We start from the raw sequence: 13,283 nt of genomic DNA, 5'->3' as shown, positions 1-13,283 counted from the left end.
ACAAAAGTTATCATTATGGGCAGGAAACAACAGATTTCTTTGGCACAGGCATGATTGTGGTTTTCTTAAAACAGAGGCACGGTGCACAACGACAGTGACAAGTTGAAAATGTCTGATGACACTCTTAACAGCTGGGCATGGAACAGATTGACATCAGGGCCTGCTGCTTTGAGGGGTTTAACCCGTTTATAGGTTTTACTCGCATAGTCTGTGAAATCTGAAGAATTACCTCCAATTTTTGGGATTATATGAGTTTTCAAGATCTTCGTATGAAACCAGTTTGCTATCCAGAGTCACATCTCCATCATAGCGGCATATGAATTTTTCAACATTTGCTGCTTCTGCATTTGTCATTCTATTTGATCCTTCACCTTCTATTGCAACACTAGGTCATTTTTGATTGTGAATTATATAATTTACGTGCTTTCTTTATGAGATATTTCTTGATTACATACACCTTCCTAAGCACCATACATTGTCCCTGTGACAACATAAGTTGCTGTATCCTGCTCAAACACATACTGTAAGGGACCTTTCAGCATCAAGACCGGTGCTGTGTATTGTGGATTACAGGACACTTCCAGTCAGCCGGGGTTGTCCACAGTGCCCTTATTAGTGTGTGCTCAATGCTCCACTTCTTGGACTTGGTCTCATCTCATTCTTGTTCCACAGACCAGAAATCCCAAGTTTTTATTGAACAATGACCGAGGATGGATGGAGTAGCTGTCTCGCTGCCATTGCTGTCACATGTGCTATTAATACCATACCATACCATTTTTATTTGTTAAGTGCTTAAAAACACAGCATTACAACTGACCGAAGCGCTGTACAGTTAAATCAAGCAAGACTAAAAGCAAAATATTAAAAAACAAACATTAAGAGAGAATTAAAACAGAGACACTAAAAACAGGTCAGGGGACCCAATAAAACAGAAATAGCAAAAAGCAAGTGGAAATAAGACAGGTTAAGAATTAAAAGCCAATGTGAAGAAGTGCGTTTTTAGGTGTGATTTGAATGTGGCGACTGAAGCGGCTTGCCTAACCACTAAAGGTAAGGAGTTGCAGAGCCTGGGTGCACAGACGGAAAAAGCCCTTTCACCACGAACTTTAAAGTGTGCCTTGGGAACGGTTAGGAGCAGCTGATCTGCGGATCTAAGAACACGAGGGGGATTGTGACGATGGAGCAAGACACTCAAGTAAGCAGGGGCTAGACCATTTAGTGCCTTATAGGTTAAGAGGAGTATCTTAAAATCAATTCTGAAGCTAACCGGCAGCCAGTGTAGGGTTTTTAAAATCGGTGTAATGTGTTGGCTTCTGCTGCTTCCAGTTAAAAGCCTTGCAGCCGCATTTTGAACCAATTGGAGTCTAGAAAGAGTGGCTTTACTAATACCATATAGGCAGGAATTAGAATAGTCGAGCCGGGACGTAATGAATGCATGGATTACTGATTCCAGGAGGTGGTAAGGCAGAATTGGTTTGAGTTTGGCAATTCGCCTGAGATGGAAAAAGCAGGATTTTACTGTGCTGTTGACTTGAGCATCCATTTTCAGGACCGTATCCATTTTGATTCCAAGATTGGAAACAGACGAAGTTACTGGAATGGGAAGAAAGTCGAGGCCAAGGGGTAGGGTCTGTTTGCGGTCAGGACTAAAAACAATGACCTCAGTTTTTGAATCGTTCAGGTGAAGGAAGTTTACAGCCAGCCAGTCCTTAATGTCAGATAAGCAGTCGAGAAGATGTTTAGTGGAGTCAGTTGACTTGAGGGAGAAATAAATTTGGCAGTCATCAGCATATAGGTGATACGAGATTGCATGTTTTCTAAAAATTGCACCTAAAGGCAGGATGTAAATTGAAAAAAGTAGTGGCCCCAAAATGGAACCCTGGGGGACACCACATGGGAGTGGGACTGATTCAGATGAAAAATCGTCTAGCATGACTCTAAGAGTCCTGTTGCAGAAATATGACCTGAACCAGTCGAGGGCTAAGCCAGATACACCAGCCCAGGATTCGAGTCGGGAGATCATGATGTCGTGGTCGATTGTGTCGAAGGCAGCAGATAAATCAAGAAGAACCATAATCACGTAGAGTCCTGAGTCCAATGCCAAAAGGACATCATTTAGGACACGTAAATGCGCGCTTTCTGTACTGTGTTGGGGCCTAAAGCCTGACTGAAAAAGGTCCATTACCTGATGGTCTTGTAGGTGATGAATTAATTGCTCATAAACTACTTTTTCGAGTAATTTTGACAGGAAAGGTAGTTTGGAAATTGGACAAAGATTGGAGAAGATGGCAGGGTCAAGATCAGGTTTTTTCACGATTGGATGTACAACTGCGTGTTTGAAAGCACGAGGAACTATAGCCAAAGATAGACTACTAGTTATGATCTTTAAGAAATTATATCGAATCACAGGAAAGACATCTTTCAGCAGTCTGGACAGCACCACATTGTCCGGAGAGCCCGAAGGCTTCATTGAGGCGACGATTTTTTCCAGATGGGGGAGCGAAATGGGTTTAAAGCTGGTGAGGGAGCCGTGTACAGGAACGGCTAAATCAACAGAGCCAGAAGAAGAAATGGAGATCTGGGATCTAATGTTGGTGACATTATCCAGAAAAAACGGAAGGATCTGATTACAAAGAGCAGTGGAGGGAGAAGAGAAAACAGTTGCAGCTGGAGAGAGGACAGCATTCAGTGTTTTGTATAAGACACGTTGATTGCCAGAATTTTTTGAGATGATGTCAGTGAAAAAACGGTTCCTTGCACCTCTGACTGCTCTCTGGTATTGAGACCACATGTCTCTCATGCAGTCAAAGGTAACAGTGAGACCATCTTTCCTCCATTTACGTTCTAGCCGCCTACAGTTTTGCCTGATGGAGCGAGTTTGTTCATTTAGCCATGGGTCATGCTTGACTTTGGATTGTCTCCGTTTGAGTGGGGCTACAACATCCATCACAGAACAGCAGGAAGTATAGAAGGTTTGCAGTAAAACATCAGCATCCGTGGATTCACATGATGTGGAGATTGATGAAAAAGCAGCTGCAAAATCTTCAGCAGCAGAAGGGGAAATGACACGGAAGGGACGGGTAGTGGTGGATTTACCATGCTCAGCAGAGACCAAATCCAAATTAAACAGAACAGGCGAGTGATCAGAAAAACTGGGAGGCAGAATGTCCAAGTCACTGATTCTGAGACCGCGAGAAAGAGCCAGGTCCAGTGTGTGAGCCTGTCCATGTGTTGGTCCATTGACTAGTTGAGAAAGACCAAAGGAGTCAATAATGTCCAGAAAGTCTTTTGCTAGAGGTTTAACGGGACAGCAAACATGGATATTAAAATCACCCAAACAAAGGAAGCGATCATATCTGCAGGTAATATCAGCCAAAAAAGCTGCAAATTCGTCTAAAAAGTCCTTATTATATTTTGGGGGGCGATAGAGGAGTGTGCACAGCAGCGGTTGAGAACAGACAAGTTCAAACATACTGAGCTCAAAAGTTAAAGGGGAAAATGAAAGCGGAAGGGAAGGGCGTTTGCAGATAAAATCATATTTAAATAAGGTCAATAAGCCCCCGCCGCGGCGCTGCGCTCTCGGCGTGTTGATAAAGGAACATCCCGGGGGCAAAACTTCAGTGAGTGAGAGCGTCTCGCCCGGTAAAATCCAGGTTTCAGCAGCACATAAAAAATCCAGGCCATTGGAAAGAAAAAAGTCTTTCAGGATGAAAGTTTTGTTCACGACCGATCTGGCATTTATCAGCGCAAAACGAACCGGCTGGGACGACGTTAACAAAGACGCACCAGCCGTGGCGGCTGACATTGTTGTGATGCGGCGTAGGTTGTTAAAGTTCACCCCCCGGCGGCTGTGACGGAGCGAGGCAGGGAGGTGTACCGGAGCATCCGAGGGCAAGAGGCATTCCGGGAGCATTGACTCATAGTGGGAGCCAGGAGAGTTGTTCCTAGAGAGGATCTGGGAGGCTCAGAGCCGAGCCCTGGTGCCTCCACGCTTCCCCCGGCGGCGGCGTTTCCATCGGCGACCGGCCAAGCCGTGGACAGTGATGAGGAAGGCCGGGACTTCCTCAAACAGTCGGCCAAAGGTTTGACTGAACTCCGGAGTCAAATGTCGAGAAACCCCCGCACTCGTTCGTAGAGCCAGAAGGGTGAAGCGATCATAACAAATCATCGAGTCAGGAAGAGCATCACAGGAGCAAGTAAGCCGAGAAAAAAGCAGGACTAACGAGAAACAAAAAAGCCAGAGCGGCTGACGGCGTGCCTCAACAGTCGGCGCCATCTTGGTACCATGGCCAATTGTTTCCCAAACTGCCATGTCATCCATTGAGGAGGTGACAAATTGGAGTCTTACCATCAAAGAGGGCCCCTTGAGTGTTGGCTGCATTGACCCCCGTTAGCTGATTAGCATTTCCCAGATGGCACCCCTCACTTGTGCAGCACCAAAGTGGACATGGCGGACTTTTGGTAACCCTGAAGCAATTTTTGCTGCTTAAGACTTGGCATTTTAAATTGCATAAATGTGAAGAAAAACCAAGGCAGGGCTCCCTGTCAGCAGGAGATTTCACTCGTCCTTTGGTTTGCTTATTGGCTGAGGATTCCTCTGTTATTAATGTCATCCTTCCATTTTCAGGCAGTCCAACACATGAGAGAGGAATGTGTCCTCATTCTCCTAAAAAACGGAGCCAATCCATGGCTGAAGGATATCAATGGAGATACTGCTTTGCACCACGCTGCACTTGTTTCTGAACTTCCTCTGGGCCAGACACCTGCTGGACTACAATGCGGCAGTGGACACCCCCAAACAAGGTGAGATTTACTTGATTCAAGTCCAGGCCAAAGAGGCAAGTGTCATGTGGCTCAGCCTTGTTAATAGGGCCGATGTGGATGGCAGGATAACAGAGCGTGAGAGGAATCTGATAGGAACAATGAGATAAACAACCCAAATTTAGGTGTGGCAAAGCTTCCATGGACTTGCCCAAGAAAGCTCAAAAGTGGAATTGCTGTTTTAGGTGTAGAAATGTCAAATGGATCCATTTAAAGTTAAATCTACAACAGAAAGCATGCAGAAAATGAAGAAGTCTGAATACGTCCTGAATGTTTGGGTGGCTGGACCTCTGGATGTTTGCTAGGTTAGATGGGTGGATTGACAAACTCCTGTATCTGTGAAATGGATGGGTGGGATGGATGAATGGATCAGTTGTTGGTGTGGTGGATGAACAAATGGCTGCGTTTGATTGCTAGATATATGAAGGGTGGATGTAGAATGGATGAATGAAGAACTGGATATTTGCATGGCTGGTGGAATGGATAGATGGGTAAGTAAATTGTGGCTGAATAGGCAAATACAGGGGGATAGACAGTAAATGGAAGTTGAACTGGATGGATAGATGGATGTCTCAATAGCTGAAGTTCAGCCGGAGTGGAGACTCCTGAGGCTAAGGATCTGCCACGGTATCTGGAAGGTTGCAGGTTCTCTTAAGCAAGGCCCTATACCCGCAATTGCTCCAAGGGCGCTGTACAATGCGCTGTGCGCTGTGCTCTGACCCAAAGGGATATGTGAAAACTAACAAATTCCCAATACAAGAAATAAAACCAAAAACAAATTATGTGGATAGTTGAATGGTGGTGTGTTTAATTTTCTGGGTCATTGAGTTAAATTTATGAATAACACCTCCAGCTTCCCTCTTTGCAGACTGGCTGTACCCCCTTGATGGTGGCTGTTGACAAGAATGACCAAGAGATGGCCACATTCCTCCTAGAATGCGGAGCTGATGTCAACGCCAAGGGCAGGACCGGGCGGTAATGGAGCACTTCTCGTTTTATGATTCGGTAATAATCAGTGCTGCCACCAGCCATGTATGTTGCAAATGGGGTTCAGGTCCCATTTAGCCTTCATGTTCTTTTCACAGACTGGGCCGAGTGGCTGAATTGAGCCTCATCTCCGTGCCCACCAGTCTGGAGAACGACAAATCTGAGTTGTTCTTCTTTCCAGTAGGACATGCCTAATGTTTGCTGCCAGAAACGGTTCGGTGGACATGACCCAGCTACTCCTGAGTTACCATGCAGATCAAAGTGCCATGGACTGGCGAGGCTGGACGGCGAAATCCTATGCCATGCGCTATGGTCACAAGGAGTAAGTACAGCAGGACATGTGCCTCCAAGAGGCCTCCATTGTAGATGTAAGTGTGGTGTGCTTTCTGAAATCTTTTATATGATCCCTACCTTTATGGACATTAAGGGTCAAATTGTCGCCTTGGCACCACTGAGTTTGCAGGTAGACCTCTTCTCTATAAGCCTTCTCATCATTGTGGGCAATCGGGCCTATCATGGTGATGTCATGAGTAAACTTAATGATGTAGTTGGAACTATGAACTTGGAGTACAGAAGGGGGCTCAGTTTACTATTTGGTGAAATGCCAGTATTGAAGGTGATTGTGGATGATGTGATTCTGCCATCTGCACATGCTGAGGTCTGTTGGCTAGGAAGTAACAAGTCCATTACATAAGGTGGGAATTAGTTCTAAATTGAGGAGTTTGGTTGTCGGCTTGTCTGGTCCAACAGTGTTAAATGATAGTGAGCAGCAGGGTGGTTTCATGCCAAGAAAGAGCACCACAGATGCGATGTTTGCTCTGAAGATGTTGATGGAGAGTTTAGAGAAGGCCTGAAGGAGTTGCATTGCGTCTTTGTGGGCCTGGAGAAAGCAAATGACAGGGTGCCTCGACAGAAGCTGTGGTATTGTTTGAGGAAGTTGGGAGTGGCAGAGAAGTACATAAGAGTTGTACAGGATACGTACGAGGGAAGTGTGACTGTGGTGTGGTCTGCTGTAGGAGTGACGAGGTGGGATTTACATCAGGGATTGGCTCTGAGGCCCTTACTTATTTGCAATGGTGATGGACAGTTTTGACAGATGAGATTAGACAGGAGACCCGTGGACTGTGATGTTTGCTGATGACATTGTGATCTGTAGAGACAGTAGGGATCAGGGTGAGGAGACCCTGGGAGATGGTGGAGATATGAGAGGAGAGGAATGATGGTCAGTAGGACCACCATTACAGAATACATGGTGTGAATGAGAGGGGGGTCAGTGGAATGGTGAGGATGCAGGAGTACAGTTGGCGAAGGTGGATGAGTTTTAAATACTTGGGAGCAACAGTACAGAGTAATAGGGCTAGTGGAAGAGAGTGCAGGCAGGGTGGAATGGGTGGAGAGAGTGTCAGGAGTGATTTGTGACAGACGGGTATCAGCAAGAGTGAAAGGGGAAGGCTCTACAGGACGGTAGTGAGTACCAGCTATGTCAAATGGGCTGGGAGACGGTGGCACAGGAGACGGAGCTGGGAGGTGGCAGAGTTAAAGATGCTTAAGATTTGCATTGGGGTGTGACGAGGATGGACAGGATTAGAAATGAAGGACATTATAGAGGTCAGCTCAGGCGGGACAGTTGGGAGACAAAGTCAGAGAGATGAGATTGCGTTGGTTTGGACATGTGCAGAGGAGAGATGCTGGGTATATTGGGAGAAGGATGCTAAGGATAGAGCTGCCAGGGAAGAAGAAAAGAGGAAGGCCTAAAAGAAAGTTTATGGATGTGGTGAGAGAGGACATGCAGGTGATGGGGGTAACAGAGCAAGATGGCGAGGACAGGAAGATATGGAAGAAGATGATCCGTTGTGGCAACCCCTAATGGGAGCAAGCAAAAGCAGATAATTAAAGTAACATCCTATAACAGGACAAATCGGTAATCTGGCAGGAGAAAAGCTGTTCATTGTATCTTTTAATTACTCTATGGCAAAATGCCTTAGAAGGAGCATCCTTCAAAAGCAGTCTGTTACAGTCTGGTCAGAATGATCAGAGAAACAAAGAATAGAGGTTTGTTTTATAAACTATTGAATTTACATGCAGTATCAATCAATGCATACATTTATTCTGGTTGGTTTACACCCAAATGACTTGTATAACAAAAAAGTCTATCTCTTATATATATTTCTCCTCTGGTTTCATCCTGCTTCTACATCAAAACCCGGTCCCGCCCACATGCAGCTGACAACGGCATTTCTCGATTGCTATTCGTCGTCTTCCATGTCATGCACTATACTGGACTGCTGAGCGTAACACAGCCAACAAGTACTTGAGGTGCTGCCCACAACGGTAAAGTAGCTTTACACCTTTGCGGGAGCCACCTGTGTCTTTACAACAGCTTCTTACACAGCAAACATCAGAAGCTAAAAATTATCGTGAACACATTCGAGAATACAACTCTTCTCTAGCGTTTGCTTCCATGGGTGCACAGATAACTCAACCTCCTGGCCGCGGACCATACTGTTTTAAAATACACGGGCAAATTTATCACCAAATCTCTCCACTATACGCCAACACTTCTACCTCTCCAGGATATGGACAGTTGTATGTTTTTGACACAGCGTAAGCTACTGAAGTACGCTTACAAAATAAAGCAAACTCTGCATGCAGCGAAAATGTACTTCTCCAGCTAGATTCTATGCTCAGAACCATCAACCCCTTCGCTATTATATTATATTCTGGTTCTTCTTATACCTTTTGAGTTGAGCCACCATCATTGAAATTTCTGTGCATATAACGACTGTCCATTCTAGTTTATAGGACATCTGCTGATTTCTTAAGTCATCCTTCAGTACATTTTGTGTATTACATCAACCTTTCTTCTGGTACATTCTTTATTTACTTGACCATTTCAGTATTTTCCCTAAACCAATTCTTATATTTCAGCGTACATTTTGTTGCTCACTTGACCTTTATTTGGTTTCCCACATTTATTAACCCTTTATGCTATTTCTTTAAGATGAATGCTATGTTACCCTAAAATTAGTGGTCATTCAGACAGGCCACTTTTGGTTTCTTGGTTGTAAACTCTCAGCAAAGTATTAAAGATATTCCTACAGGTTTTTTAAATGCACCTTGTACTGAATGCCTTGTGGATGTGAACTTGTTTACATGTCCTCCTTACATCAAGTGCAGAGACAGGGAAGGATGAATCATGCGAGGGCTGCGGGCATTTAAAATGGTGGACTGCTTGTGGTGACAATCAAAGGGGCATACAAAGGCATTAAGTTCATCAAGAAGAGAATAAAAAACATAAAACTGAATAGTCATTACTTTTTAGTCAGTAAGCATCTCTAATCTCTGCCAACGTTTAGGTGAATTATCATGGGCTGCTATAGTCTGTCTCAATCTTATCCTCATACTGACGTTTCCACCTTTCTGATTGAGTTCTTACCTGTCATTTCGTGGATGTTACCAATTTGAATTGCATCACTACTTGTCCTTCAGTAAATTCCTGAAGTCATTGAATTTTTTTGCATTAGAAAATAAGCAGACTGTTTTCATAGGCATGCAGTCATCCACACATTTTTGGAAGAATTCTCAGTAGGTCAGCCGATTGATTTATATATGATGAGGGGTTTCGAGCAGCATCACTGTTTACATAGTCCAAACAGTCCTGGAGCTTGTGCTGTTTCTTTAGTTCAACCAGCACTGTGGCATGTCTCCTGCTGTCTCTTTACATTTCAGCCTTCACTTGATAGCTGACAGCAGGAGTGCAAGACGGTGATGTAACTGTCCGAGATGGGGGACGCTATAGCAGACAGTAGCATCTTTTGTTAGGATGTAGCAGTGATTCAGAGTACTAGAACCCATCGTGTAGGCATTATGCTGATGATATTTAGGATAGATAGCATAGCTTGGTCACACACACCTCCATTTTTGTAATTTATGCTCTTTATGTATGGGTGGGATCACAGTCCACGTTGTATTCCACTTGCGTGTCTTTCAGATGTCTGGAGCTACTATTGGAATTCATAAAGGAGGCCATATTACTTTTCATTGACTTCTTCATCTGCCAACTTGCTCATATCTCTCCTTATTTTAATTTAGGTTCATATTTAATTAACACTCTTATTTACACCATGGACTTCACAGTCTGTCACCCACTGTCATTTGCGTCATTGCATTCACCTGCTCTTGGTCAGATTAGTGTTCAGCTTGTATTCCACTTTCATGTTTGTTTGGAGCTGCGGTGGAGCCCACAGAATGAGTCCATACTACTCTCGACTGATGTTCTACTGAACAACTTGGTCACACACACCACACACACCTCTTTTTGCTAATTGAGGCTCCCGTTTAACTTTGTTACCAGTTCCTTAAACTAGAGACTTTTGTGTCGCTCCCTTTCATCCATATTAGTGCATTCAACTATTCTTTGGAGGGTCAGATTCCCACCTTGTGTGCTGCTTGGATTTCCAGATGTCTGGAGCGAACTCAAAAGAAGGTAATTGCTTCCCATTAACTTCTTCTCTGCAACCTGGTCACCCACCCACCTCTGTTTCACTCATTAAAATCTCTGTCACCAGCTCCGTGCCCTCCATGCCCTGGTGTCACCCACTGTCACTCATGCCATTGCATTCTCCTGCACATGATGGGCTTACATTCTGGCTTAAACTGAAGATCAATCCCCAGCCCCCAAAGGTTCACAGACCAAGAGTCAATTCAAACGTGTCACCCCATATGATAGGGCTTCCTGGTTATGGTTGTGTACCAGAGGAATCCATTTTCCAGTATTTTAGCAGAAGATGCATGAATTTTGCACATTTTGAGTAACGTGAGTTTTATTTGCCAAGGATGATATAATATTGGAGGGCGGCACAGTGGGTTCGCCTCCCGGGTCCCCACTGCGTGGAGTTTGCATGTTCTCCCCGTGTCTGCGTGGGTTTCCTCTGGGTGCTCTGGTTTCCTCCCACAGTCCAAAGACATGCAGGTTAGGTGCATTGGCAATTCTAAATTGGCCCGTGTGTGTCCTGTGGTGGGTTGGCGCCCTACCCGGGATTGGTTCCTGCCTTGTGCCCTGTGTTGGCTGGGATTGGCTCCAGCAGACCCCCGTGACCCTGCGTTCAGATTCAGCGGGTTGGAAAATGGATGGATGGATATAATATTGTTTGCTTTTGTCCAGTGTTGGTTCCATTAAAGCATAAACTTTGATAGCTCCATTCTGCATGAAAACATGAGATTAAAATGTTTTACGCCATCATTATAAACCACACAGGGTAAGTAACATTTGTAACGTTTTAAAACAAATGACATTTTGGGGTGTAAAATTCCTTTAAGGTCACCACCCAATGTACAGAATCTTTCTTTGACGATGTCGCAGCCATGTTTTGAGTCCATCCTTCTTGATATGGGGTGGAGTGGTGGCTCTGAGGCTAGGGCTCTCCAAAGGCAATCGGAATGTTGCTTGTTCGAATCCCATAAACGCCCAGAGTTAACTCTACTTTGTTGGGCCCTTAACCTGCATTTGCTCCGTCCTGGGTATGACGCTAATCTGCATCCAGCCCTGCATGTAGGCCCTCCAACCTGCAGGGAAAACTTGGGGGTTGGTGGCAGACTTGGCACTCCAGACACCATTAAAAAAAACTCGCCCTGTTTCCATTCCACTCGTATGGTGCCGAGGTGTCACCCATTGCATGGCTGCACTCGGGTCCTACTCTGGGGTCCCGAGTTGGTTTGTCATGTGGTGGGTGCGGCAGTGTGCTGTATCCGCGCCTGCTCCTAACCTCTCTCTTATAGATACGCTTTGATGAATTCTACTTAAAATGTCTTTGAGCTCACCCCTTTAAAATCTTTCACGAACCTTACCTTAAACATCATCTTCCTAGATCCTCTTTAATGGCTGTTATCTATACATTACTCTTTACTCACCTTTGAAGTTATTCTTTAATGGCCCATTGCATTACCTTCACCCTTTACAGTATCTGTCATAGGCCATATTTCAGTGATTCTTAAACTGTGGGGCAGGCCCCCCAAGGGGGCATGAAGTAACAAAAAGGGGGGGCGTAAAGTTGTGAAAAAAAGAAAACAAGAATCGAAAATATGAAAAATTCATCTATTGAAACCAAAACAAATTAACTTAAACTACATTCTGATACTAGAAAAATAAATATAGAGTTATATAAATGTCGATAAAAGTTAAGTAGGTACAGTGGTGTGAAAAACTATTTGCCCCCTTCCTGATTTCTTATTCTTTTGCATGTTTGTCACACAAAATGTTTCTGATCATCAAACACATTTAACCATTAGTCAAATATAACACAAGTAAACACAAATGCAGTTTTTAAATGATGGTGTTTATTATTTAGGGAGAAAAAAAAATCCAAACCTACATGGCCCTGTGTGAAAAAGTAATTGCCCCCTTGTTAAAAAAAATAACCTAACTGTGGTGTATCACACCTGAGTTCAATTTCCGTAGCCACCCCCCAGGCCTGATTACTGCCACACACCTGTTTCAATCAAGAAATCACTTAAATAGGAGCTGCCTGACACAGAGAAGTAGACCAAAAGCACCTCAAAAGGTAGACATCATGCCAAGATCCAAAGAAATTCAGGAACAAATGAGAACAGAAGTAATTGAGATCTATTCAGTCTGGTAAAGGTTATAAAGCCATTTCTAAAGCTTTGGGACTCCAGCGAACCACAGTGAGAGCCATTATCCACAAATGCAAAAACATGGAACAGTGGTGAACCTTCCCAGGTAGTGGCCGGCCGACCAAAATTACCCCAAGAGTGCAGAGACGACTCATCCGAGGAGGTCACAAAAGACCCCAGGACAACGTCTAAAGAACTGCAGGCCTCACTTGCCTCAATTTAAGGTCAGTGTTCACGACTCCACCATAAGAAAGAGACTGGGGCAAAAACGGCCTGCATGGCAGATTTCCAAGACGCAAGCCACTGTTAAGCAAAAAGAACATTAGGGGCTCGTCTCAATTTTGCTAAGAAACATCTCAATGATTGCCAAGACTTTTGGGAAAATACCTTGTGGACTGATGAGTCAAAAGTTGAACTTTTTGGAAGGCAAATGTCCCGTTACATCTGGCGTAAAAGGAACACAGCATTTCAGAAAAAGAACATCATACCAACAGTAAAATATGGTGGTGGTAGTGTGATGGTCTGGGGTTGTTTTGCTGCTTCAGGACCTGGAAGGCTTGCTGTGATAGATGGAACCATGAATTCTACTGTCTACCAAAAAATCCTGAAGGAGAAGTCCGGCCATCTGTTCGTCAACTCAAGCTGAAGCGATCTTGGGTGGCTGCAACAGGACAATTACCCAAAACACACCAGCAAATCCACCTCTGAATGGCTGAAGAAAAAACAAAATGAAGACTTTGGAGTGGCCTAGTCAAAGTCCTGACCTGAATCCAATTGAGATGCTATGGCATGACCTTAAAAAAGGCGGTTCATGCTAGAAAAACCCTCAAATAAAGCTTAAT

General features: G+C 44.3%; 2 protein-coding genes across 6 annotated transcripts in view; both read left to right on the top strand.

Moving 5' to 3' along the window:
- LOC114647644 (ankyrin repeat domain-containing protein 7-like) overlaps nucleotides 1-13,283 on the top strand; it is a 46,124-nt gene that overhangs the window by 24,950 nt on the left and 7,891 nt on the right. Inside the window, exon 3 of the mRNA XM_051924229.1 lies at nucleotides 4,628-4,803. Coding sequence (XP_051780189.1) covers nucleotides 4,628-4,803 — 176 coding nt within the window. The remainder of the gene's footprint in view (nucleotides 1-4,627; nucleotides 4,804-13,283) is intronic.
- LOC114647712 (polyamine-modulated factor 1-binding protein 1-like) overlaps nucleotides 5,693-13,283 on the top strand; it is a 46,927-nt gene continuing 39,336 nt past the window's right edge. For 2 of the 5 annotated variants that reach the window (XM_051925407.1, XM_051925403.1), the window contains exons 1-2: nucleotides 5,693-5,826; nucleotides 5,990-6,130. The gene's annotated coding sequence lies outside the window, so the exon portion shown is untranslated. The remainder of the gene's footprint in view (nucleotides 5,827-5,989; nucleotides 6,131-13,283) is intronic. The other 3 variants (XM_051925405.1, XM_051925406.1, XM_051925404.1) reach the window with 3 other exon arrangements.

Source organism: Erpetoichthys calabaricus, chromosome 3 (genome assembly GCF_900747795.2).
Source record: "Erpetoichthys calabaricus chromosome 3, fErpCal1.3, whole genome shotgun sequence".
Lineage (NCBI taxonomy): Eukaryota > Metazoa > Chordata > Cladistia > Polypteriformes > Polypteridae > Erpetoichthys > Erpetoichthys calabaricus.
Note: the sequence above shows the minus strand (reverse complement) of the source record. Positions and strands in the feature narration are given on the sequence as shown.